At 42.6% G+C, this 27082-nt stretch overlaps 1 protein-coding gene across 18 annotated transcripts in view; it reads left to right on the plus strand.

Moving 5' to 3' along the window:
• The window catches only part of fryl (furry homolog, like), a 67418-nt gene that overhangs the window by 19016 nt on the left and 21320 nt on the right, over window positions 1-27082 (plus strand). For 9 of the 18 annotated variants that reach the window (XM_027290195.1, XM_027290196.1, XM_019278254.2 and 6 more), the window contains 32 exons: window positions 723-788; window positions 11899-12107; window positions 12575-12628; window positions 13688-13827; window positions 13977-14073; window positions 14787-14866; window positions 15154-15234; window positions 15321-15489; window positions 16244-16336; window positions 16440-16538; window positions 17015-17116; window positions 19252-19296; window positions 21562-21665; window positions 21792-21900; window positions 22001-22087; window positions 22194-22365; window positions 22444-22576; window positions 22672-22779; window positions 22893-23130; window positions 23216-23392; window positions 23481-23567; window positions 23653-23921; window positions 24215-24422; window positions 24526-24650; window positions 24737-24794; window positions 24884-24975; window positions 25070-25242; window positions 25339-25499; window positions 25601-25711; window positions 26452-26606; window positions 26702-26801; window positions 26895-27063. In XM_027290195.1, coding sequence (XP_027145996.1) covers window positions 11988-12107; window positions 12575-12628; window positions 13688-13827; window positions 13977-14073; window positions 14787-14866; window positions 15154-15234; window positions 15321-15489; window positions 16244-16336; window positions 16440-16538; window positions 17015-17116; window positions 19252-19296; window positions 21562-21665; window positions 21792-21900; window positions 22001-22087; window positions 22194-22365; window positions 22444-22576; window positions 22672-22779; window positions 22893-23130; window positions 23216-23392; window positions 23481-23567; window positions 23653-23921; window positions 24215-24422; window positions 24526-24650; window positions 24737-24794; window positions 24884-24975; window positions 25070-25242; window positions 25339-25499; window positions 25601-25711; window positions 26452-26606; window positions 26702-26801; window positions 26895-27063 — 3916 coding nt within the window. In that variant the 5' untranslated portion in view covers window positions 723-788; window positions 11899-11987. Of the gene's footprint in view, window positions 1-722; window positions 789-3978; window positions 4762-11898; window positions 12108-12574; window positions 12629-13687; window positions 13828-13976; window positions 14074-14786; window positions 14867-15153; window positions 15235-15320; window positions 15490-16243; window positions 16337-16439; window positions 16539-17014; window positions 17117-19251; window positions 19297-21561; window positions 21666-21791; window positions 21901-22000; window positions 22088-22193; window positions 22366-22443; window positions 22577-22671; window positions 22780-22892; window positions 23131-23215; window positions 23393-23480; window positions 23568-23652; window positions 23922-24214; window positions 24423-24525; window positions 24651-24736; window positions 24795-24883; window positions 24976-25069; window positions 25243-25338; window positions 25500-25600; window positions 25712-26451; window positions 26607-26701; window positions 26802-26894; window positions 27064-27082 lie in introns of those variants that run through there. The other 9 variants (XM_027290194.1, XM_019278265.2, XM_027290197.1 and 6 more) reach the window with 4 other exon arrangements.

Consider the following 27082-nt stretch of genomic DNA (forward strand, 5'->3'; position numbering starts at 1 on the left):
TCAAAGGAAAGTTGTGATGCATGTTATTATTTGTTGTTTGTTTTATTTGCTGTGCTATTCCACTGGCCAAGGATACTAAGACTATTAAATCACACTCAGTTTCTGCAGATAATCAGTATTGGAGGATTACTATTGGGACTTGCCTACCGTGGTGTTTGTAGGAAAAGTTTTGAGGTTCTAAAGTTGTGCTGACAATGTTAATCCTCTGAAGTCGATCTCCTGTTGTGTCTATGGATACAGTAGTTAAAGGTTTAGCAGACGTGTGTCCACATACAAATTATGTGTGCGTGCAGGCCAGCCTGTATGCATCAGCAGTGGGGTGATGACTTGTCGTCGGGCTCTCTGTGGCTTCTTTGCAGTGCTACCTGTCGGAGCACGCTTGCGCCCTGTTTGCTCGTGGCTAAAGCATGACTGAGCTCTCCCTTCTCTCGCTGCTCACCTAACCTTCTTATCCTCCTAAGAACCGGATGAGACAGCTAAACTAACCCGCAATAACAGCGATAGGCTTCGAGTTTTATTTGTCCACACTTTGTTTTGGAGCCTTAATGTGCTGCGAAGAGTAAATAAAGTTTTCTCTTGCTTGGCTCTGGTAACTGTTGTGTGAGTTTGCGTCTAGCTTAGACTGTCGGTGATTTCTTGATATTCACATTAAAAGACCAGCGAGGTGACTTTTCTACAAGCTGGACTGTTTTCAAATCTTTCCTTTCTTTCTTTCCAACTAGGAAACATCCGTCACATTAGAAAAATCTCCTTTTTTCATCATGTTGGTGGTGGCAGGGGTCTCAATGGTGAGTTATGTAATAAAAGAGGTGATGTGATCACTGCAGTTAGTTGAGGTAAGGTGGTATATATAGAGGTGGTAGTCTGGTGTGTTCATACCTCAGGATAATTTGCCCTGTGTTTAAATCATAGCTCAGTGCCACTCCCTTGTTGCAGAACTGGCATAGTCTGAGTTGGCTTTTGAGGTGGAGCTCCTCTTTTCTTTCTGTCATTAGTCTTTCTTAGCACACAGTGACATCAGCCAGTCCTCCGACGTACAGCTGAGTTTTTGGGAAGGGTTTGATTGGGACGGTATTTAGTTAATGGGCGCAGCAGGTTTCCTGTTTGTGATTTGGGAGTGTTTGGAACATGTGACTGAGCATGAGTGTACACTCGGTGGGTTGTGCTTCTGTGAAAGATGTGCATGTGATTTCTGTCTGAGCGTGTGTGTGTGTGTGTGTGTGTATACAGACAGGTCGGACCAACTTATTCATTGTGTTTCTTAAACAGTTATTAGCCAACTACCGTGAAACAAACCCCCCGTAATGGTGCAGCTCAGTGCAGACTCGGCACTTAGTGGGAATGTGGTGTCATAGCTGGGAAGACGAATGCCATGAATCATTGTTAGTGCTGTTTCTCCAACCAGCGCGCCCACTGAATGCCCTTCCATAGCGAACGGCATGAAGACAGTTCATTTAAAAAAAGTGAGTAATGAGTAATGAGCCGACCTTTTTGCACCTATGTTAAGAGTTTTAATTTAGATATGCCTTGTTTGCTCTGTCACTCCATAAAGACGATATACCTCTGACCTGAGAACAACTTTTTCTTTCTGAAGTGAGTTACCTCTCTTGATTTTGCAGGCAAGCCTGAGCCTAGACTCAGTCATTGCTTTGGAAGTGGTTTGTGAAAGGAGTTTTAAGGAGCCGTGCAGGTTGCAGAGTTGTGCTGCATACTCAGATTGCCATGATGGATCTAAATGGCGTGTCCTCTGCAGCCCAGGCACCACTGGGGAGGTCAGGGATTGAATTACAGCTCCTATCGATTATTGTTCCCACCACTGCCCTTCAGAGAGGCCAGGACAGGAAATGCATCCTCCAGCCTGTGGGCTCCTGGGAGGAACAGCTCCCCTATACTGTCTGCAGTCAGGATGGCTAACTGTCAGTCACTGTGCCCACTTTGTGAATGGAGCTACTATAACCTGCCCTGGTTGTGCATTTAGTTGAGATTATTTAATCAGTGAGCTCTTTCCAGGAAGTCCGTTATGATGATGCTCGTTTGAAGTCCTCCAATTACGTCAGCTTTGTTGGATTTGTAGCTCTTAGCCCTGATGTCCTCAGAGCGATGATGTCGTCAGTTATTCCTCTGCATTCCTCAGACAATAAACCAGGTTTACACTAAACAGTGGCTGCAGACATCTCTGCATGTTTGTGCATCAACTGTTTTGCAGATTAGGATTATGATACAAGCTGTAATCCTGTTTTTAAATCATAATTCTTCTGCCAGATACTTCCTCCTACTGCCCCGGAGCTTGAGCTAAAGGCTTCAGTATACTGAAAAGCTTGTTTTAGGTATATTAAAGGCTTGACCTAGTGCCAGTTGCAGTGTACTCGATGGGAGTCAAGGCCTGAAATAGGAGATATATTTAAAAATAACTAAACATGATGCAAACCTGCTGTATTTTAGCTATCTGGCCACTTTGTCCTGCAAAATAGTGTAAATATAAGTAGCCTTGCTCTATAACTTAAATGTTAGATCATTTAAACAAACAAATCTTAAAATGCTAGGGAAACAAAAATGTGCAAAGCAGTACCAAAACTGCAGCGCCGTTGTCGCCCACATAGTTCAACACAAAGTCCATTTAGAGGAGTTCTTTGACATTTTGGGAGATACTTGATAGCTTTCAGACAGACATAAAAGTCACATTGATTTTCCTCATCTAACTGTCAGCAAGAATAAGCATATATCCCCAGACTGCTCCTGTAACGTAAGACCAATTATACATGAAATCTGCCTGTAAAGGAATGACCACCAGAACCATCAGCGTTATATTATAGAACTTATAAAAGATGTCATCAAATGAAATAAACCATGCGATGGGACTCCAAAGAATCCGCGTGTTTATTACAAGGCCGAGTTTCACAGTGGAAGCCTGCGTCAGGGTAGCACCAGCCAGGCCTTGACAAAGCGTCTGCTTGTTGTTGTTGTGTTTGTTTGCAATGAGCTCTGCCTCATTTTGCATAACTTGTGTAGTGGAGGACATGTGACAGAGGGGAGAGACCGAGGGCGAGAGAGAGAAATGAAGACTAAACTAAAAGAAGACAAAGAGCATTTGTCTTCCGCAGCTTTCCCACTGCTGCTCCCCCCTCTGAATATTTTGTTAACAAACTTAATCCTGCCCTTGACTACAAATTGCTTGATGTCATGCGGATCTGTTTTTTTTTTGTTTTTTTTAAGTCTCCGCGAGGGCAAGAGGCGCTGCCATCATCACTAGATTAAAATATCGGACAGATCAGGTGTGCGTCTGTGTGTCTCACATTCACACAAACACACACAGTGGTCTGTAGTGGTTTGTTTATCATTCTGTGCGTTACCATGCCTGGTAGGTTTTGGACAGAGGAGTGATGTAATGCCTATGACTCCACTGGGTGTGAACGGTTAGTTTTAACGAATGGATTAGCTGTGATCACTGAGCTGCCGCTAGGAAGTAACACAATGTCAGGTGACTCTCGTCATACATGAGGTCATGTTAAGTGCAGCTTGAGTACACTTTACTCTGTCGTGAAGATGCACACAATTTACACAGACATCATTTATTTATTATTTTGGAGCTGCGTTGTTGTAGTCCGTGCACACCCCCCACCTTTTAATTTATCCTCCTGTTTCTTTCTTTTCTTTCTTTCTTTCTTCCTCTCTCCCATTCTTTCCTTTTCCCTTCCTACTGCAGTCAGGGATGACGCATCAGTATTGCTGTGGAGCTTACAGGAAGTGTCGTCTTGATAGGCCAGCGGAGAGGCAGCACAGTAGCAGCCTCTGACATGCGTATGCATTGCTGAACCACAGCCAGGGAACACTCGCAGCATTTTGATGACATCACCGATACTGACGCCCCCCGCCTCCCCCTCTCTCCCTCGCTCTCTCTCTCTCTCTCTCTCTCTCTCTCGCTCTCCCTCTCAGAGAGAAAAGAGCAGGCATCAGTAAAAGAACAAGAGCTAGCTCGGAAGAGGAGGGGCCGCTCGTGAGCAAATAGAGAGAGAGAGAGAGAGGGAGAGAGAGCTTTGAGGGGAGGCGGAGGGTGGCTAACGGTGTTCAGTGGGCTAGGACTGGCACACAAACACACGCACACACACGGAGAGAAGAGGAGAGGGAATATTGCAGTGCATTGTTAAGACTTCTATCGTGTACTGTTCTGTTGCTGTTTCTCTCCTGTCAGGAGCAAAAGTTCTCACGCAGTTTTGTCCTTTTTTTTTTCGCCTTTTCTGGATTTTTCTGCACTGAAATGTGGATGAGGGACTCTGTGACGGATTGGCAAGTGGGCAGCAGGCGCCAGGGTGGAATACTTCTCTAACTAGCCAGGCTATGCTCTCTCTCCTCTTCTCCCAGCGCAGTTTCACTCTTCAGTGACCAAGGCGGCAGAGGAAACAAACTGGTAGCACTTTTCTGCCCCCTCGTTTCTCGAGCCGCTGCTCACGCTGTCGTTCAGGATGATGCCTTTGACTAGCACCTGTGGAGGGTAGTGTTCAGCTCCGGTCAGGGCAGAGGAGCTGCAAATGTGAGAGGTTTATTTTATTTTCATTTTTTTGGGAGAGGGAGAGAGAGGAGTGGAATGTTTGGGTTTCGTGAAATGAAAGTGACAGGAACCCTGTAAAAAAATAAAATACATTTTTTTAAATTGTGCCTTCTGGTGAAGTCAAACTTTTTCGAGAGCCGCCATGCTGAGCCTGCAGGATTCGGTCTTCTTTGAGATCAGCATCAAATCTCTGCTCAAGTCTTGGAGTAGCAGCTGTGAGTACCTCGCCAAGCTTGCTCTCATGTTTACATACCACACTTGGCCACCAGACTTATCTACGACCGACACACACACACAGCCACACAGCATTGTACATGTTTGCATGCAATCCAAACTATGCTTGGAGATTTCCTATCTCCTCCCTGTATAGGAACAGCGGTTATTAATGGAGTTGTCAGGGTGACTGATGATGTGTAGCACAGGTTTGTTTGATGCGTATGCGGGTTGCAACAGCGTTTCCCCTCTTCCCATTATCATCATCATAATTCTACTGGCTCCTTGTTGTCCCGTAGATAATGTCTCTATTGATGAGCATCTGATACAGAGCCCAGGTGGACTTGAAGTAATCTTTGTTACTCAGAAGGCCTCACTCTGTTCATATCTGTCAACTTTTAACATCCAAATCTCCGTTTTAAGTCTCCCTTAGCAGCACTCAACACTTTTTTTCCTCCTACTTCCATAACCCTCTTCCCTCTTCCCTCTGGGGCAGCTAATGTTTCCCTACTATTGATCCGTCTTCTGGTTCCCTCCTATTATTAGCTTCCCATACAGCCCATATTACATGAGGAATGAAAAAGGCGCTGTCTCCTCAGTATCACTGAAATACAGTGATGGACAAAGATGAATGGCTGATTCATCATTTCAAATTTTACCTGCATTAATGATTACACACAGCACCGTTTCTTGTGCAACTTGAAGTAACACACTTTTTCCTGGCACATTTCTGAACAGCTGATGTTTGATATGGGTTTCAGTAGTGCTGCTAAGCTTATGTTTATAGTCGAATCATACAGCGCAGCTTTCACAGGCGCTGCATGTTTTTGAAGTGTGTCTGATTTTTAAGCAATGTTTGAGCACACAGTGAACGACACATACAACAAAGCTTTGTTGTGACAGCAGAAACTCCGAACAAAGATTCCTCTTGTCTGAGAAAAGGGACGTATGGTTTGGATCACCTGAGTCGTCCTAATCGGGTTATGGGATGCTTCCAGAGACATTAAAGTGATATCATCAACTCTGGGGCCAGGCGAGCGAAAAGGTTGTCAGAGTACAAATCAGATGCAGGTTTATAACTCAGGGTAGCTTTCCCTTTGTTTCTCTCTCCAGCTCTCTCACACACACACACACATACACTTGTAACAGCAGTAACATGTCGTACAAGTTTGTTCTAGATATGAAGGTTTTAAAGTTTGTTCTAGATAAAGTGAGTTTATCATGTTTGGATTTTAATTTGGGAACAGTAATCAGGGCAAATCAGATCAGAGAAGACTAGACCAGAGACCTAACATGGCTCTAAACCATCTATTGATTTATATACATATGGTGTTTTATGAAACCTCCTTTCTGACAGAATAGCTATGATGTGATTCTAAGTGCATGTAGGTAGCTTTAGCTAGATTTAGCTAGATATTTTTATCACATGCGTGTTTTGATTGAGCAGTTATGGAAGTAATCTGTCCTCTTAATTATCAGGGTTACCTGCACTGCATTATAGCAGAGACGGGCTGCCTAAAATATGTTGGAGGACTTCCACTAGCGTCAGAAGAGATTGTCACACTTCTATGACATCTATCGAGCCACAGGAAAAATGACAGAAATGATCATATCTGATTAACGAGGAATGGTGTTGTTTTGTATCATTTGAGCATACAGTGCTCGACTGGTTATCGGGACGTTCACTCCGCACGTTGAACGAACAGGCAATTCAGGACTGTATCAGAAAGTCGAACTCAGTTTTTCCTGATGTCTCGCGGTGGACTACGGTCAGCAGTTTTGAATGCAGCACTTAGATCTAGTAGCTGAAATGATGCCAATGTCACCATTTAAATGTATAGAATAAAAACGTTTAAGAGCTGTGGCAGCCAAGCGGTCGTGCTGAATTTCTCCATGTGGTAAACACTCAGTAGATTGATTAGTGAGCAGAAAATGAAGATTTTTAAGACACAGATCATCATTTTGTGACATCACTGACTGGTGTAATGTTGCATAAGTGTAATTATAACAAATATCCAAAGATGAAGCATTCACTGTGGGCTGTTTGTCCGTAGTAAGTGTACTACTTTTTGTTTCCGTGTAGAGTTTACATATTCTCCTCGTGTCTTTGTCAGTTTGTTTCCTCACACAGTCCAAAGATATCCAGGTTACACAGATAACCTTAATTGCCCATAAGGGTAGATGTTCCCTTGTGATAGACTGATGATATGGCCAGGACTCATCCTGCTCCTTACCTAGTGAGTGTAGGGATCGACTATGACCTTGCCTTAAAGATGTACTTTTAACAAAATGTGTATTAAATGTGTTACTGTGATTCAATTATATCTTGTAATAAGACAGACGCATCACAGACACCATTATTCTGAACTCCCTCCCGCCAAACATGGAGTGATCAGAGGAATTTCAGGACACAGAAGAAGTCTCTCCCTCTAGGTGATAGATAATTGAGAAATTAAAGTATTAAAAGATTTTGTATCTTGTCTGGATCTTTTAAAACCTCTGATCCCGAACATTGAAAAGAGTCTGTATTACATTACAGTTAATTCATCTTCCCCTCTTGTATTGTTGCCATTGAAACTAATTTTAGACCCTCTATTGCTTTTTATTTTTCTAAATCTAGCTTTGCAGCGTTGTTGTTTTTTGTTAGATTACCCATAAAACTTCCACCTGTTGAGTCTTCCAATTACTGCCCCTATCCCGCGCTCGTTGCCAGTTTTTCATTGGGCCTCTCAAACAAAGAGGGCCTAAATTCACAAACACTCTCTAAGCTGTTCTGCTCCAACGTCCGGCCATGTACCGTCTCTTTTGCAACGCTTTCCTCCCCTCCAATGTTGTTGAATGTTTCACTTTGTTGCAAGTCTAGATGAACATCCAGTAACATGTTCAACAATTAATACATACGGTGAGGTCACAGTTAAGCCCTTTATTGTTATTGCATCAGTTTTTGATTCATGATGGAGCCTGCATGGTTGTGCTGATGTCTCGTCAGGCTCTGATAACAGTTTGGTGTCTTTTTTTAGTTTCTTTTTTGATCTGAAGAAATAAAGGTGAAAAGTAAACTAGTAGTAACTCGTCAGTGCCTGAGCATGTTCAGACACAATAGCTGAACTGGCAGTGCCACACCACATAAACATTGGCAGTGATTCTTTTGTTTCTCTGTTTAAAAAAAAAAAAAAACTTGCACTCACTGCCCTGCATTCCAACAGTATGTGTGTGTTTGTGCTGTTTTTGCTGCTTGTCCTGATAGGGGAAGTGAGCAGGCGTTTGGGAGGGCTTTATTATAACTATGACAAGGTGGAGTCACTGCTCTAATAGTTGTGCAATCCTTGCAGGGTGCTCCATTTCATAAGCATAACCGTGAAACTCTGGAAGAGTTTTCAGGCTTTTCAGGCTTCTCATGACAAAATCTAAACATTGTTTATATGCAGCACTTTAGTTGCAGGTTGTCAGTTCTCACTATCACAACTGTAGGTGCAGTACTGTCCACCGTTTAGTTCAAGATGTTCTGAATCTCTGAGATACCAGGCAGCAGATATTTTCAGGAACACTGTCAACATCTGCCAGTAGATTAAGCAACAAATCACTGTACTTGAAATGCAACCCAAGCTTGATGGCTTTCCTCAAAGCCCTCAAGCATTGGTCAAGCTTTCTTCTTTACATATTCTTAGCAAAGTATGCTCAAGCTTTTGCATTTAGATTTGAATGGGGAAAAAAGGAACATGACCCCACGTTCATGAATGACTCACTAGTTTCAGCCAGTGCAGTTCCTGGTTTAAAACGGTGAGAAGTCTTTTAGAGTTTTCCATTCACTTGCAGATTGAAGATTTGTGTAGTGGGGTCAGCTTTGGAAGGGACTCTTAGTTTGGCATGCCACAAACAACTGGCATGGCATGAGGAGAAGCAGAGCGAGGGGGGGTGGGGCGATGCAAAGACTTGGCCCAGAAAAGGATGCCTTACGTTTTTTTTTGTTTTTTGTCATTAAACTGGAAAAGTACAGTGTTGGGGTATTCATTTGTGTGAACCAGTCAACAATCCAGCTGGCCCAGGGTGGGAGAGAGGGAAAAAAGAAGGATGGAGGGGGTCGGGCACCCAGCACTGATTGGATATTAAGAGCTGGCTATGTGACATCATTGGGGGTGTTGGTGAAGCACAGTAAACAAAGAGGGAAATGCTTGAAAGGCTCTCTGTGCTGCTGGACAACATGACCACAACACAGTTAACACTACTACGCTGCCCCTGCCACCTCCACACTTTGATTTGCTCTATAAAAATAGCATGAAGCAAATAAATTACAATACGCTTTAGAATATTTTTATAAGATGTTTTTTTGGTTCAGTCTATTTGTTAGGGGAGGAACGGTGATTTTTGTTGAGATGTTGGAACAAATGGTGGCCAGAGACATACTTTAGATACGGTCTTAGGTTTTTAATGGGAGATATTATTATTTGAATCGATTTACAATTAATTCTAATAACTGTAACGACAACTGCACATTTATTTTAGATTATATGTTAAGTAAAATACTTAAAATGGTAGCTATGTTTTTTTTACCATTTGCATAACTAATTGTTATAGATTGTGATGCAGGCTGATTGTTAGATTTTGACGTCAGTCAGTGTATTGATTATGACTTGAAATGATTGTTTGTTGCAGCCCGTGCAGGTTTGCACATTTTAAAACCATCAATACCTTTTTAATTGACCCTGAATTAACTTGATCTAGTATAATATTAAAACTTTTGTTTAGCTGTATATAGAACCACTTCTGGTGCATCAGATTGAGTCCATTGTGTTCAGCAGTACAACAAACAACAGAGACAAAGAAATCTTTTCCCAACACAGTTTGTAGTTCTTGTTGAATGTAAATGTTAATGTAATTAGTCTGAATAAACAGAAACAGACAAAGTGTGTTTCATGGTCGGTCAGCTTCTTCATCAGTGTACAATGTGTTTGTGTCATGCATAAAAGCTTCATATTTGATGTTTTTCCTTTGCTGAAAAACATATTTTTTCCTGTAATTCTGCTTCTCAGCGGTGTTCAGACTATTAAGAATGCATGAGTGTTTCTGTGACAACCAGGAAGAAACAGAACAAGGCTTTTTCCTGGGAGGGAATGAGGTAAAGGGTCAGTTTACTATTGGCTCGCCACTCGGCTGGACTGGAACCATTGTGGACTAGACTGGAAGTTGCGTCCTAACTGTGGCATAAATCTCAGGAGCACTATTGAATATTATGAAGCCTCGTGCCTTTTGAATAGACGGCAACTCTGTTTTTTGGAGCATGTACTTAGACAACAAGTGTGTCACAATGGTTATGCAATCTTCATGCATTTCATAGGATTGGTAAAGGGAACTGGTACTTAAGTGTCTTTAAAAGGTGATTTATTGTCTGCATGTGTGTGCTTACAAAAACCAAAGTGTATGTGTGTGTGTGTGTGTGTGTGTGTGTGAATGAGTAAGTTTTAAGTAACTTCAGAGACTCAGAGAAGAAAATAGACTTAATTTGATTATTGATGATTCAATTGATGGCGATGACTTTGTATGATCTTTTGCATAAGGTTTGGCTTTATTATTTACCCCACATGACCCCATAAGGCTGCCAGAGTAAACCTGAACATTACACCCATAACTTCCAAAGCTGTGGGCTCTAGCTTCCTGGCCCTTTCTCTAAACATCCCAACCCAGACCCTAAAGATTTGCTTATAGCCTACTATTTGAATAGAATGACCAAATGACGTGTGCCAGATGCAAATGTGCAGAGAGCTCAGTGACCCTGGATGAATGTGCTTCAGGAAGCCGGTCTAAATACTCCTGAAGGACCTCTGTGGACATCCAGTGTTTTACTTTCCTCGGCACTGAACTTTCTTCACTCTTCCAACTGTGTAATGTTTGGCTTTAAAACCCGATTAAACAGCCATTCCTGCACTTTTTGATTATACTGTACAGCAATTTATGATAATAAATCCCAGAAATGCCTGCTACTACTACTGAAGTAACAACACAACACTACCTACTGTACAGCTGACATTACACCCAAGATTCATGTAGTCCTCTGTGACCACAGTGACACATTTATATTTGCATCTTCTTCTGTGTTTAAAATGAAGAACAAAAAGATGAGGACTCCAGATACAAAACAAAGTAATCAAACACCGTGACGCCTAACAGCTGGCTGTATGAAACCATGGCTGGCTTTTTTCTTTGCATAAGACTTCAACATGCCACATCCAGCAAGGACTTCATATTTAACTTGAATGCACACAAACCCACTGATCTTTGGATGAATACAAAGACGTACATAGATTATCAGTTTGTTCAGTCTTTTCCCCGTGAGTTGTAAAAGTTCTGCCTGGTAATCTTGCAAATGTGCTAATATGAAATATAAAAAGTAGCAGGAAAATCACCAGCAGCAGGTTAGCACAAAATCAGAAACGACTTTCGTGCCTCTGTCCAAAGAGCCAAGAAATAGTCTGGCACGTAACCCACCAGAACAGCAGCGTATCGTTCTTACGCGCTTTGTGTGGATTAAGTGAAGGAGACGTAACATGTTAATCAGTGAGATATTTGCGGATTTTGTTACCTCTGCACAAAACCAGGCTAGCTGTTCCCTTCTGTTCCCAGCCGACCACTAGCTCTGTATTTATATTCTAGACGTGAGAGTGCTGTCAGTTTTTAGTTCAACATTTTGAAAAATACCTTTTTTATTCACTATTTCCCAGATCAGCTTTGCAGTATAGTTTGTACAGACCGGCACTGCTAAAGAGCTGGTTGTAATATTTACTTAAAGATTTTCATAATTGATCACATGGCTCTAATAGGAGTTATTATTATCCCTATGTTTGCTTTTTAAGGAGATTTGAGCCCATTATGGGCAATATGAGTTTAGAAAATGAGTTTACAATTAGAGCTTGGAATCAAATGGAGGTTGTATGTTTGCTCTAGTCAGCGCTGAAATATGTCCCTCTTGCTCTCTCATCAATTCAGTCAATTTGCCTCTGTAGGAAATGTCTGTGCTCCTGTTTGGATTAGAACTAGAGCATGACATTGCATACTTTCCAGGAGTGTTGTTCTTAGTCTGACCCTGCTCCGATCCACTCCCTCTGTATTATTTCCTAACCTCTGCCCTCTCGTCTTCTCTGCAGCTTCTGCACCAGTCAGCAGCAGCGTGAGTAGACGCCGTGCCCCCACCTCGGTGACTCCCCTCTCGTGGGAGAAACACAACATCGCCGCCATGTCGAGCATCACCATCGACCCCGAGCTGAAGCCCGGGGAGTTTGTCATCAAGAGTCTGTTTGCTGAGTTTGCTGTGCTGGCTGAGAAGAAGATCGAGATGGTGATGGCTGAACCGCTGGTGAGTCCACAGGGGGTGAAAGCTGGTGTCAAGAAACACAGGAAATGAAATTCGATACGCGACACGTGATGTGGCACACACTGCTGAGATAACCTCATCTCTTTTGCAACTAACTGCCATGCCTTTAGACACTTCAGGAAAACACTGTGTGAGGAAACAGAGCCACACTTTATGCACATGAGTTACACGAAATATAAAATAGTTTATTAACAGACTGGAGTAATGACTCCATTTATTCATTTTATTCAGCCCAGTTCTTTATCCTTTATGTGGAGCCTCCTGACAGTGTAATAACCTCAAGCTGATAGAAGTCTTACCTCACTCTCATTCAGCTTATGCACCACAGTAAAATTTTATTGTTCTCTCTCGCTGCTGCTTGACTGACAGCAATCTGCTATTGTGCAAATACAAGCTGGATACATAACACACTTATTCTCAACCTCTTTTTCTCTCTCTCATCCTAACAGGAGAAACCCCTGTCCAGATCCCTTCAGAGAGGGGAAGATGCACAATTTGACCAGGTCAGTAAATCCACACTAGTGACCAGGAGGTAAAAAGCACGCGTGGGTGTATGAATGTGACATTCTCATTTTCCCAGGACCACCCAGTAGTCCTTTTTTCATACCTCTGCATGTGTGCGCAGTATCCGAATCCCCCCAGCTCCACCCACTCGGTGGCCCGTCTGTCCCTCATCTGTAGCTGGTGCAGAACTGTATACAATGGGCCCGCCCGCTGCAGAATGCTTTGTTCAGCACAACACAAAGCCAACGAGGATATGGTGCTATAGATCCAGCTGTCCCCATTGTGAGTGAGGGAGAGAAAATGAGTATAGAGAGCGCAAAAAAGTGAGAGTGTAGAATCGCTGTGTCATCCTCAGCTACTAAATCAGCATTGGGTGCTGGAGTGTATCTGCCCGATGCCATAAGGGCAGAGGGAGCAGTTGCATAACTCTCCTGCCTAGCATCCATCATCCACCTCCCTCATCACACTGCATTGGCCCTTAACACACACGCACGCACACACACTTGAATAGTTTATGCATACTGACCACCTTGTCTCATGTTTTATGTATTCTCTTAAACTCTTCACTGTAATCTTAAGTTGCTAAAGTGCTGATTTGTTGTTTTCTTCTTCGTAATAGAATTTACTGATTCCTCATCAGAACACAGCCGTTACTATACATCAACATATAGATCGGTATAGATCATCTCTAACAGCGGACTTGTCATGTTGATGTTAATGCAGTGCTAGGCTTAAAAGGCACATTGCTGATGATGATGAGGTGTTAGGAGCTTGGCTTACTACGACCACCGCAGTCTTACATATGAACACCACAGAGCCACATGTACTGTGAAACTGCTCAATAGTGATGCAGCCCTGTGATGTGCTCGACATGTCATCCAGCATCACACTCCAAATTGCAATCAATAGCTACAGCATGTCGCCCAATAGATGAGAAAACCTCTGGTCTATACTCAGTGCATATATGCTACTCAGTTATTGAATATCCACTTTTAAGCATTGGGTAGAGGCTAGGTTAACTAGTAATAATCTAATGTGTGTGTGTTGTTGTTTTCCAGTTAATAAGCTCTATGAGCTCAATAGCAGAACACTGTTTGCCCTCCCTACTGCGCACACTGTTCGACTGGTACCGGCGGCAGAGTGGCACTGAAGACGAGTCTTACGAGTACAGGCCTCGCTCTAGTACCAAGTCCAAAGGGTGAGATGCTCATCTTTGTTTCCGTGTCTTCTCCCCCCCTCCCCCAATGAACAAATCATTAATAAGTGATAACAAATGTTTGTCAGTTTTAAGACGTACTTTGCTCAAAAACCTCCTTGTTGACAGTTATTTTCTCTCCCTTTTCATAGAGACGAACAGCACCGGGATAAAGATTACCTTCTGGAACGGAGGGACTTAGCCATAGATTTCATTTTTTGTTTAGTTTCAGTGGAAGTTCTTAAACAGGTGAGCGGTCTGACTCTGCTTTTTGCATACTGATTTACGACTCCTATAAAAAGCAATCGCCAAGGTTGCTGGGGTCATATGACGACTGAATGTTTACATAGAAAAGGGGAACTGCAATGCTCGACCTAATTATTATTTTATTCAAGCAGCATTGATAAAGCTTCACCGTAGAACTTGCTAGACAGATGCAAGGTTTTCTCACTATACTGAATTTCTGATAATTTCAAATGGAATAGTCATTTTTATACATCTGTTTAAGACTTTGTTCACCTTTTTATTGCTGCCATTTTATTGCTATCATTCAAATGATTAGATATCCGTAACCGTCAGTGCATCACTGATAAGAGAGCTGGCGTTACTGTGCCGGTTTTCTAACACAGTCAAATAGGTTTGACTTTTTTTATTTACTTTTTATTTTCCTCGGTACAGAAATGAACAGCAGCGTTGTTAGTGAGGTCTTTCCCTACAGCAGGGGGGAGGGGACACAGTAAATAAACACAATGGCAACAGACCAACTCTCAACTGAGTGTGTTTCTAAAGTGGACTGTCCAAATCCAAGCAGCATTCTGAACCGACAGCCAATCCCCGGAGACCAGAGCTAAGTTGTCCTTGGCGTCGCTCCTGAAAGGGAGGGCAATGAATGGTAGCAAAGAGAAAGAATGAAGACTATCAATGCTTCTAATAAGACCAATGATTCCATGTTTCCGTCACAGATTCCTCTTCATCCAGTGCCAGATGTTTTAGTACATGAAGTTCTGAACCTGGCATTCAAGCACTTTAAACACAAAGAGGGGTAAGTAAGAGTCAACACAGACAAAAACAGTGACGCAGATAAATAAGAATAAAAAGTGCTGATGAATATACTCTCTACTGTGCTTTTCTCACTTCTGGGTTTTGCTTTGCTCTAGGGAGGCAGAGTCTGGCTCTTCAAATCATTTATAAACTGTATCATTAATGACTAAAACAAAGCACAATCAGGCTCTTTCAGAGTTCTTCCGCTGTTTTGATGTCAGACATATGACTCAAAGTCTTCCACAAATGAATACGTCTTTGTTGAAGACTTGATGCTTCCTTTGACAGGTACTGTGGCCCCAACACTGGCAATGTGCACATCATCGCAGACCTTTATGCAGAGGTCATTGGAGTCCTTACACAGTCAAAGTAAGTCTTAACCTCTTTCACCTTTTTGGGGAGCTTTGTTTTTTTTTTACTCTGTATATATTTATCTATGTTTGTGTTGTGCTCAGGTTTCAGGCAGTGAGGAAGAAGTTCATCACAGAACTGAAGGAGCTCCGGCAAAAAGAGCAGAGTCCCTACGTAGTCCAAAGTATCATCAGTCTCATCATGGGAATGAAGTTCTTCCGGGTCAAAATGTATCCCGTGGAGGATTTCGAGGCTTCTTTTCAGTTCATGCAGGTAAATTACATTCGTTTATTTATGCACGTTTTTTTTCCGCCACAGTGTATCTACAGTAAGCGTGGCTGATACGTGCGTTTGTTAAACTGCACCGGACGGTTTTGTTTTACCGCCGGCCCTTTGTTCGAACTCAGCAGCTCTCCGTAGCAATGGCTCATAAAGCCCGATGAGTAACGATCAAAGGTGAGGTCTGCCAAGAAGTGTGTGTGTGTGTGTGTGTTTCTGACTTTGTGAAGAGATGTGAATGAGGCACTAGTTTCTTCATTAATCTTCATAGAGCGGTATGAAACACACTCGCTGTTATCTGTGATTTCCTGATGTGTTAATGGAACATGCTTTATGTCCACCACTATATTATGATTTCTGACCAATATGGGATGTTTTTACCTTTTTGTATTGATGTTTAAGAAATAATCCATCACAATTAAGTTTGTCTCCTATTAAAGTCAATAATACAATTAAAACTGTTTTCAGGCCTCAGCGCCTCGGCCTAAAATAACAATAACACACTGCTGCATGCTTCATGTGGGCAGCAGCCCCTGGTTCTGCATCAGCTCATGTCTCCATCACTGTTTAGTCAATATTTACTATGTGAATTTCCTTCAATTAATACATATAATATTACAAAGCGTTTCACAACAAAGGCAAATGACGCAGAAGAGGACAGAGGTGTACTGTACCGTCTCCCGCCGCTTTGTCTGTGTTTATGTCTGTATCCGTTCATATGTGCACGCCTTTGATGTCTCTTTCCCAGGAGTGTGCCCAGTATTTCCTGGAAGTCAAGGATAAGGATATAAAACATGCTCTAGCAGGCCTTTTCGTCGAGATCCTCATCCCCGTCGCAGCTGTGAGTAACATTCTAAACCAATTTCCACTGTTTGACTCGACATGAGTGAATCTCTGCGTGTCATTTTGTCAATTTGAGACGGTAATTACTCGTTCATCCTCAGGCGGTGAAAAATGAAGTCAATGTGCCCTGCCTGAAGAACTTCGTGGAGATGCTGTACCAGACAACGTTTGACCTTAGTTCCAGAAAGAAGCACTCTTTGGTAATAATTATACCATCCTTGTTTTTCCTCTCTTCCTCCCCACCCTCGAGTATTACTATTCACTCTGCATCTTTTCTACTTCCTCCTCCTATTGTGTCTCACTCTTCCTGTATTTCGTCAAACATTTCTATTGGCTGCAGCACACACATGCAGAAATGTTGGCCTTAAACACAACCGCACTGTTTGTCCATTACGTTTACTGACCAACTCCAAGATTGCCAGAACAGTTTTTATATTTATATTTAATATATTGAGTTCTTTTTAATGTTTCAATGTTTTCAGTGCTTCGAGTGTGTTTAGTAATGTGTCTGAGATACATAAAACTTTCGTGCAGCTCCGGTCTCAGCTGACGAGTGCGCACAGAGTTTTGTGCAAATCTGTTACTCTGTTTTTTGTACATGCTGAGTTACGAAACAAGCATACAGAACTCTCTTTTGATATCTTTGATGCCGACACTGTCCCATCTCTCTCCCCAGGCTCTGTATCCCCTGGTGACATGCTTGCTGTGTGTTAGTCAGAAGCAGTTCTTCCTCAACAACTGGCACATCTTCCTCCAGAACTGCCTCTCACACCTGAAGGTACTGCTATCCTAAACCTTCACACCCGATCCATTTTAGAGTGCGTGTGCTCTAAAGAATAGCACAATGACTTCATTCTTCAAATGAAAGTATTTTTAGGACACCATACTTGGTTTGATAAGTCAGCTTAAACCTCAGAAGTCTTATGACTCCTCTTATGAAACCTAAAATTCAATTTTGGTGTTCTTGGTGGCAGTAAAAAGTGACATTGGTCCCCTAAAATTCAAGCTCATAACTTCTGTTTTTCTCTTGAGTGATTACATTGTGAAGACATTGACATTTCTTACAGTTAATAAATGAATTATTGGTATTATGATGCTCTATTGTTGGTACATGCTGTAATACCACAGATTGAAGACTGTTTTGGTTGTGTGCTCTGTGGTTCTGTCTTAAGATCATAATGTACTTTCCCTCTCCATTACCAACAACCAGATCTGCACAGGAATAGCACTTGATTTGATAAAACTTTAATTTATAATCAGCGTGAACAAAAAGCAAACATGGGATAAAAGATTGTGTGTCACTAAGAATCACGGAGTGTGACAACAACTCATTTTTACAGAGAATGAAAATATAAAGCTACCTTCGAACCTCCATCTTAGCTAATGCAGCTTGCATATTATGTTATCTCAAGTGCTGTTTTAACTCAGGTCTGTTAATGACTCCTTTATAAACCAATTACAAACAGATCAAACCTACTTTCCTCCTGTCCCTTACCATCATGGAGCCCGTTCAACCCTGAAGCTCATTGACCAAATTACTGACCGACTGACTAAATGACTCTTTTCCATTCTACATTGATCGCTGTGGAGATTGTATGATCTTGTGGTGGATAGATTTCTGTTTGCGTCTTCCGATTGGTTGGTCTGTCTCCTCAGTGATTTCATTCTCTTTCACCGTTGTAATTGTTTTAGATTTCCTTGATTTGAAAATCGTAATCAGTCTTCTGAGCGGTGACGCTGATTCTTTGATTGAGATTATTTTTTACGGGTTTGTGTGATGGATCGATTGTAGTGATGATTTTAGTGATTGAGGGTTTCTTGTCCAATCAGTGATTTAAAAAAAATATATATATATTTTTAACCCTGTGGCTGCTTTTAATGGTCCAATTAGACCAATAAATAAAAAAAAAGAAAAAAAGAAAACCGTAATAGCTGTTCACAACAGTTACTATTTTCTTTTGGTTCAGAGTGGGACTTCACAAAATAGAACAGAATAAATCAAAAGTTTTGACAGTAAACCTCTGATAAAAGACAAAGTCAAGAGCTCATGTCAGATCAAAGACATAATTTGTCATTTCATAATCTGATTTGAAAACCAAATTACAACAGAAAAAGTTTGACACATGTCCAAATGTGACTTAATCTTGTTGCTACAGCAGCATCATTATATGATTTATTTACTTCTCTCAGTACATTTGGATGAAGTTTGTTCTCAGATCTATTAGTCTGATTCATTTAACTGAAACATGAACTACAGTAAGAACAAACTTTTTAGACATATTGCATATTAATTGGGTTTCCTAAAACCTAATCAGTATTGGTGATGACACCAACTAAAGTCTGATCCCCACAGGGTTAAAATAAAGTTTGCATTCTGGGTGTGCTTGACAGTGATTTGAATAGACGGCTGAGTCAGGTGTCGCTGCTTCTCGGCTTTCGTAGATTCAACACGCTTCTTTTTTCTTTGAACCTTTTTTCCATTCACATCTTTAAACGTCCTCCCGTGTTCCCCTTTAACCCACGCTTCTGTTGATGTGCACTTTCTCTGTCCCACCGTCTGATTTCCAGACCACAGCACACTTTGTTTTGCTTTGCATTTTACACTTTAAAGTAAAGATTAGGCTCACTTTGTGTTTGTTATATGTAAAACCATATCAAACACAAATGGACTGTTGTTTTGTATTACCAGCATGCCACTAATAAATTCACACGTGGCATGTTAAACAGTTCATTGTGTTTGAATAGTGTCGATTTATGTACTGTCACACTGACAAGAGTGAAGACACTTTATTTGCTCTTGTCATATTTGTTTAGGTTATGTTTTTGTTTTTGCCTTTAACTTGCATGTGTCCCTCCCCAAACCCTGCATTCTTTGTCTCCTGTCGATCTTTTTCTCACACTGACTCGCTCCAGATGCCGTCTAACAACAGCATCCGAAAGCAGATTGAGACGCTGCAGGTGAGTTATCTGGCGTCGGTGACCTGCCCGTAGCTCCCATTCCTCTTGTTAAACGGTCCAGGTCCTGACCAAGACGTAGGGTAGTTCGGCCCTCTTGGCTTACGAGGTAGTCAGTCATGAGTCTGTAGTGACGGTGACATTGAAGTGTTACTGCTAAAGTAGAGAGGAGGAACATGTGATGTTGTCCTAGAGCTTGTTGGTGAGTTTTTGTGCTTATGGGCAAACTTTTTGTCTGATATCTAGTTGCACATATTTCAGTAAAATATGGATGTGTGGGCATTTATTAGGTAACAAATGCTTTAAAACATGTTGTTTTTCTGTAGCGGACTAACAGCAAAATGATCTCCATCATCATATTTGATATGCGGATGAATCAGCTGTACATTACAAGTACAAACAAACCCTGCAATGTTATGTTATGAATTCTGTTTTTATTGTCATCTACATCAAGCAGGACAGTCAGAAAACTAGACACACCGGGGGTGACGCAATGAAATGCAAAATTCTGTTACTGTCCAAAAATAACCATTGATGCAGTATTTATCAAAAAAGGTCAATATTGCACATCCATAAAATATATTACCAGATGGTCAGAAGGTCGTAGAAGCATAAAAAAGATAAATTATCTTAGCTAGCATGGAATCTGGTGTTTTTGTAGTGTGTGTGTTCTGGCTTTTCCTGTCGGTGTTGGTGACTGGCTGGCTGGTTGCACAGTGCGTTCCCTGCCACACTGGCAGGTGTGACATTAAGTCAGAGTATTCTTTTCGTTTGTTGTTGTGTGTGACGGACTTCCTTAATGTCTGCACAACAGAAACCTGGAAAGAAATCAACCTTTCACCTCAATCCTGTAGAGGGGTCTCTGAACACATTTACATGATTACTGCAGACTGAACTAACGAGGTTAAATCAATGCATGAAATATTATGTGATCATGACTCAGTGTTCAGATGTAAGGCTTAGTTGTGAACAAAAAACAGTTAAGAGTTATAATTATACATGAACATAAGGTGAAAACCTGTCACACCTTGTGATAAGTGTACTGAATGGTTTGCGAGCTCTTTAAATAGAAATTTGATTTGATTATATACCAAGCCATTTACAGATTATTACATGTTACATCACAGTAATGTCTCGAGCAGCCCTCCTTGACACTGGAGGCCACATTTATTTGAATGTAGTGATCTACTGTTCTGTGTAACTGTGATTTGTCGAGCTGCAGACAGAAAGATGATGCATATGGTTGCATAGAACACTAATGTCATTCACCCATTGTCCTCTTTTTATTTGGTTTAATTCACTCCAGTTCTGAGATATCTGCCTCTGACATATCTTCCACCTGCCATCTGTTTTTTACAGTATAGCATGCTTAAGCCAAGGCATGCCGTGCCGTAAGCATTTCCGTTGTGCCCTCCCAGTAGGAGATATCTGTGCTAATCTGGGGGCAGGGCCAAGCTGCGATGATCTCTGTTTTTAAAACTGCATCTTCACTGTGAATTGCCAGATTGGCGGAAAAAGATTATTTTTAATATGTTCCACACGAAAATGTTGTTGGTGTTTTTTTTTAATTTAGGATAGAGGTGATCGCTTTGATCTTTTAGTCCATGGGTGCTTAATGCAGGTTTTTGGGCAAAACACAAACCGTCATCGTGTCAATAAGGTAAAGCTGACATATGGAAATTCTTGCAGCATGCCCACGTCACACGCTCTGAGCGTGGTCGCTCACAGTGTGGGCCTGTGCACGTATCTCAACAATATGGATGTTTGCCATAGCAGGAAACTTGGTTGGTCTGTCCAAAGAATTTGTGATATATCGACTGGATGTTTATTTTAGGACAGAATTATTTCATATGAATTACATTCAGCAGCAAAATGACTGGTTGAGAATGACTCCTCTCTAGCATTTTCTTCTTAATCCCCATCATAGTTTTGTATTTTACTGATGACCACATCTGAAAACAGATTTGAATATTGGCAAATGAATGTAAAGAGGCGAATGCATTAAGGTGTACACCTCAGGAGATGACACACCGGGCGTGTTCAATAGGACAAAACATTTGGAGTATATGTATAAGATACATATTCAGGCCTGGGAAGTACACCTGGAGCTGTTTGTAAATCAGATGTGGACTTTAACTGTTCAGACATACAGTTGTTTTTTGTGTTCGAGTTCTTTGAGAAAACACGATCTCACGAGCCTCACAGGTAAGTAATGAAACTGCCATAAATTCAGCTGCGTGGCTCATATTATTCTTTTCACATCCTCAGAACAAAGACCCCAAAATGTCCCGTGTGGCGCTGGAGTCACTCTACAGACTGCTCTGGGTTTACATTATCAGGATCAAGTGTGAGAGTAATACTGTCACACAGAGGTCAGTACACACACACACAGACACACACACACACAATCAACCGCTTTGCAGGCAAAGTTGCTTAAATGTTGGCTTTTGTCGTTCAGCACTAAATAAGCTTAAAATATCTGCCCTTTTCCCCACTAGTCGACTACTCAGCATCGTTTCAGCACTTTTCCCCAAAGGCTCCCGGAGTGTGGTGCCCAGGGACACGCCCCTCAACATCTTTGTCAAGATCATCCAGTTCATAGCTCAGGTAGGTTCAGAACACGGATAGCTGGATTTCACAGCTATGTATACATTACGTAGTCGCATGTAGCGTGTGTGAGTGATCCCTGCTCTGTCGGTTGTTACAGGAAAGACTGGACTTTGCTATGAAGGAGATTATCTATGACCTCCTGTGTGTGGGCAAGTCTCACAAAACGTTTGCCATCAATCCAGAGGTAAAGTTAAGAGACAAAACTTCAGGTTCTGGTGTTTTTGGAGAGTTGGTTTCTTCTCTCTCTTCCATGTCATACCTCTCACTTTCTCCCTCTGTTGCTCTGTCAGAGGATGAATATCGGTTTGCGAGCTTTCTTGGTGATTGCTGACAGCTTACAGCAGAAAGATGGGGAACCTCCTATGCCTACGACAGGGATCATTATGCCTTCTGGGAACACCCTGCGTGTCAAAAAGATCTTCCTCAACACCACCCTCACTGATGAAGAAGCCAAGGTCATAGGTAGGTTGGATTCTTGACACTGTATCTGTAACATATCTGTGTCCTGGTGTTATTCCTGACTCTGCTGTGCGTTTCCAGGCATGTCACTGTACTACCCACAAGTAAGAAAGGCCTTAGATAACATCCTGCGACACCTGGACAAGGAAGTGGGCCGCTCCATGAGCATGACCAACGTACAGATGTCCAACAAGGAGCCAGAGGACATGATAACGTAAGCTGGATTCATACAGTTACTCCTCCATTACTGTCTGTGGCTCTCTGTGCTTCTGACCTGTAGCAGGTTCTCATAAGCTGTTTGTGCCACAGGGGAGAGAGGAAGCCAAAGATTGATTTGTTCCGTACGTGCGTGGCCGCCATCCCAAGACTGATACCAGATGGCATGAGCAGACAAGACCTAATAGAGCTTCTAGCCAAGTAATTCACCCTCCTTCAACCCACTGCAGACACATGACTGCACAATCTGCTGTAAGTGAGGTGGCCTTCCACATGTCCTTTAATGTTTTCTCCCCTGTTGGCTCCTTCTCTAGACTAACCATCCACATGGATGAGGAGCTACGTGGCCTTGCCTTCACGACCCTCCAGGCCCTGATGGTGGATTTCCCAGAGTGGCGAGAGGACGTTCTCTCAGGCTTTGCCTACTTCATTGTCCGAGAGGTCACTGACGTCCACCCCACGCTGCTGGACAACGCCGTCAAGATGCTGCTGCAGCTCATCAGCCAATGGAGGCAGGCAGTGCAGAGCAGCAATAAGAGCCACGACATGCAGGTTGGTCAAACAAGCTTCAGCTGCATTCTAAGTGAACTGCGGTGAAACGTTCAGAGTGATTTTAACTCAGAGTTCTTTTAAACAGGGCTCAAGCAGCGGCCATTCTCTGTCCCTGGAACGCAGTCCTGCGTTAGGGGTGTTGCACGTGGTGGAGGGTTTAGCACTGGTGGTGCTTTGTAGCTGCCGCCCTGCTACACGCAGACTGGCTGTTAACGTCCTCAAGGAGGTCAGAGCACTGCACACCGCGCTGGGCCTTGGCAAGGTAAATACTTCTGTCTCATTGCATTTTGTTGTGACTTTTTTTGTCAGAGGTACTCATCTGACACTTGTTCTTCCTTCCATCTTTTCAGGGGGATGAGGAATTGGCCATTGATGTAATGGATAGATTAAGTGCATCAGTGTTGGAGAGCTTCATTCATCTCACAGGAGCTGACCAGGTATGAATTAATTTTCATATTTACAGCCTAAAACTCATAAAGATACTCTGAGACTCAACTCCTCTCCCTCTCTTTCTCTCTGTAGAGTAACCTGCTGTATTGTCCCAGCGGGATTGATCTTCAGACACTAGCAGAGTGGAGCTCCTCTCCCATCAGCCACCAGTTTGACGTAGTAAGCCCCTCACACATCTGGGTGTTTGCCCACGTCACTCAGGGCCAGGACCCCTGGGTCATCAGCTTCTCCAGCTACCTGCGGCAGGAGCACCTGCCCAAACATTGCCCCACTGCCCTCAACTATGCCTGGATGTTTGCCTACACCCGCCTGCAGCTGCTGTCGCCACAAGTTGACATAAAGTACGTCCCCTCAAGCCTCTTTGTGCTCTGTCTGTTTGTATGTTGATGTCATTGTGTGCGTTTCTGTAGTCGTGGTGGTTTTTATTATAGGCTGGTAATCTTTGAAAGAGCCATGTGGAGATGTCTTTGTGATGACCTCATGTCAGTCATGTTGACTGAAGTGAATAATACAAGCTGAATGGAGGTGATAGAAGATAAATAAACGATCAAGACCGACAAAGCATGTCAGATACTTCTTTTTGCTGCTCTGTCGTGTCATTCATCTCTGACCTCTCCTGTGTGTCCACTCGCAGTAGCCCCATCAATGCCAAGAAAGTGAACAGCCTGAACAGCAGTGACTCCTACATCGGCCTTTGGAGGAACTACCTGATTCTCTGCTGCAGCTCCGCCTCCTCCTCCCCCTCCATGGGTTCCTCATCCTCCACCTCTGGCTCCGTCCGCTGCTCCCCGCCTGAGACGCTGGCGTCCACGCCGGACAGCGGCTACAGTTATGATTCAAAGGTCAGAATCACCAGTAAAATGGTAGCAGCTAATAATGTTAGACGGTTAAAAGACTTGATTTATTTGTGCATTTCAGCCATGACACTGCTCTTTCTGTTAATAGATTGTTGGCACTCCGTCCCCCTCCTCCCTGTTCAAACACATTGTTCCCATGATGCGCTCTGAGAGCATGGACATCACAGAGTCTCTTGTGTTGGGGCTTGGCAGGACCAACCCCGTAGCCTTCAGGTACACAGCACTCATCATGATCTATATATACACAGTACCTTGGAATACCTTTTTGCTTATTTACCTTTATCTTTCCCGTCCTTCAGAGAGTTGATAGAGGAGCTGAATCCCATCATAAAAGAAGCTCTAGAAAGAAGACCTGAAGTAAGTGCAGCTTGCTGGTAAACCTTTCTGTCACAGTTCAGACAAAATGAGTGAAATGATAAACTGAGTTACAATGCTTCACTCTGCAGAACATGAAGCGACGCAGGCGTCGTGACATCCTCAGGGTCCAGCTGGTCCGGATATTTGAGCTACTGGCTGATGCTGGTGTCGTTAGTCAGATGTATGTAATCCACGACAAATACAATATGAATTTTCACTTTTCATATATTTGGCTTCTAACCATCATAATCTTTCTGGTACTTTTGTTTTTACAGAGCCAGCGGAGGGTTAGATGGAGAGAGCCACTCTCTGAACAGCACGTTGCTTGAGTATGTTGATCTGACCAGGCAGCTGCTTGAGGCTGAAAACGACAAGGACTCTGACACACTGAAGGACATTCGCTGTCACTTCAGTGCACTCGTGGCCAATATCATTCAGAATGTCCCAGGTGTGTCTCTTTAAGTTTCCACATTTGAGGCAGTTAAAGACAGATTATTAACTTAAAGGGTCTTGTGTATTAATTTTTTTTACTTGTCGTGTTCAGTACACCAGAGGAGGACCATCTTTCCCCAGCAGTCGCTGAGACACAGTCTGTTCATGCTGTTCAGTCACTGGGCCGGACCCTTCAGCATCATGTTCACTCCCCTGGACCGCTACAGTGACAGAAATATGCAGATCAACCGCCATCAGTACTGTGCACTAAAGGTACACGCAAACACATCTAAAGATGGGAATGTTGAACTCTGTTTATCGCATAGAAGATAATCTAGGCTTAAAGATAACCAACTGCTTCTTTATTCATCCAGGCCATGTCTGCAGTGTTGTGTTGTGGACCTGTAGCTGATAACGTTGGCCTTTCCTCTGATGGCTACCTCTACAAGTGGCTGGACAACATCCTGGATTCTCAGGATAAGAAGGTAAGAGAAACGTCACACTAAAATTGTCTTCAAATATCTGGTCTCTGGGTATGTGCTGGCTATTAGGTAGAGAAAGAAAGAGGGTTCAGATTGTGGACGAGGAAGTCCAAAGTTCAAACTTCACTTGTTTGTATATATTAGACACAAAGGCAACTCCTTCATGTTTTGACCTGTCAGTCGTCGTCACAGCACATAAAACCATAAAACGAGGTCATGAAATATATCACACAACAGATTAATGTAATGGTGGCAATCAACACAAGACAAGTATATAATTATGTTTGTGTGATATGCGTCATGTAAAGTTGTTTATAAGGAGCAACTGATTGTGTCATGTTCTACCCTGTAAGACTTCCTGAGGTCAAAGTTATGCAGAACAGGCTCACATACCATGACGCTAGCGCTACACAGTGGTGTTTAGAAGTACTGCAAGACATCAGCGGCCAAGTGTTTCATTCACATAAAGACCAACACAATAAAACATATTTAGAGACTAAATCACAAACAGTCCCCTTTATTTCTTTTTTTTTTAATGAGATGACTTCTTTGTGGAAAACTTCATGTAGCGATCCATATTTATCTTCTGCAAAATGTTTTTATTATTACTTAGGCCATGTTAGTCGTCCTTATGACATGTTTGGGCTTTAAAATACACCGCTTTAAAATGTGCAGGGTTTGTGTAGTGACTGTTATAAGAAGTGGACCTATGGTTCTAACTGTCGCCATGTGGTCTCCTCTAGGTTCACCAGCTGGGTTGTGAGGCTGTAATGCTGCTGCTGGAGCTGAATCCAGACCAGAGCAACCTCATGTTTTGGGCTGTGGACCGCTGTTACACCGGCTCTCGTCGTGTGGCTGCAGGTTGCTTCAGGGCCATCGCCAATGTCTTTCACAACAGGTAGTACACATGCCCAGTTTTGACTTCAACAATGGGAACAATGTGTTCAAAAGCTGCTAATCAAACACTACCTTGCGTTTTATATTTTCTCTCAGGGATTACCAATTCGACACTGTGGTGCTGCTGAACCTGATTCTGTTCAAGGCAGCGGATTCTTCCAGGGAGATCTATGAAGTGGCCATGCAGCTGTTACAGGTCCAAATCTCCCTTTTCCCTCTTACACATGTACACATAACTCTATTTACACTTTTATCATAAATTAAATACAATGTTATTGATTACTAACAGATCCTGGAACCCAAGCTCTTCCGTTACGCCCACAAACTGGAGATCCTGCGAACAGATGGCATCTTGACGCCTCCCTCGCCTCTGCCACACCTGTACTCTGTGTCTTACTACCAGCTGTCTGAGGAGCTCGCGAGGACTTACCCGGAGCTCACCCTGCCCATCTTCTCAGGTGTGCTGCATTACATTTT

The sequence above is a fragment of the Larimichthys crocea genome, chromosome XVII, assembly GCF_000972845.2.
Source record: "Larimichthys crocea isolate SSNF chromosome XVII, L_crocea_2.0, whole genome shotgun sequence".
In the NCBI taxonomy this organism is placed as follows: Eukaryota; Metazoa; Chordata; class Actinopteri; family Sciaenidae; genus Larimichthys; species Larimichthys crocea.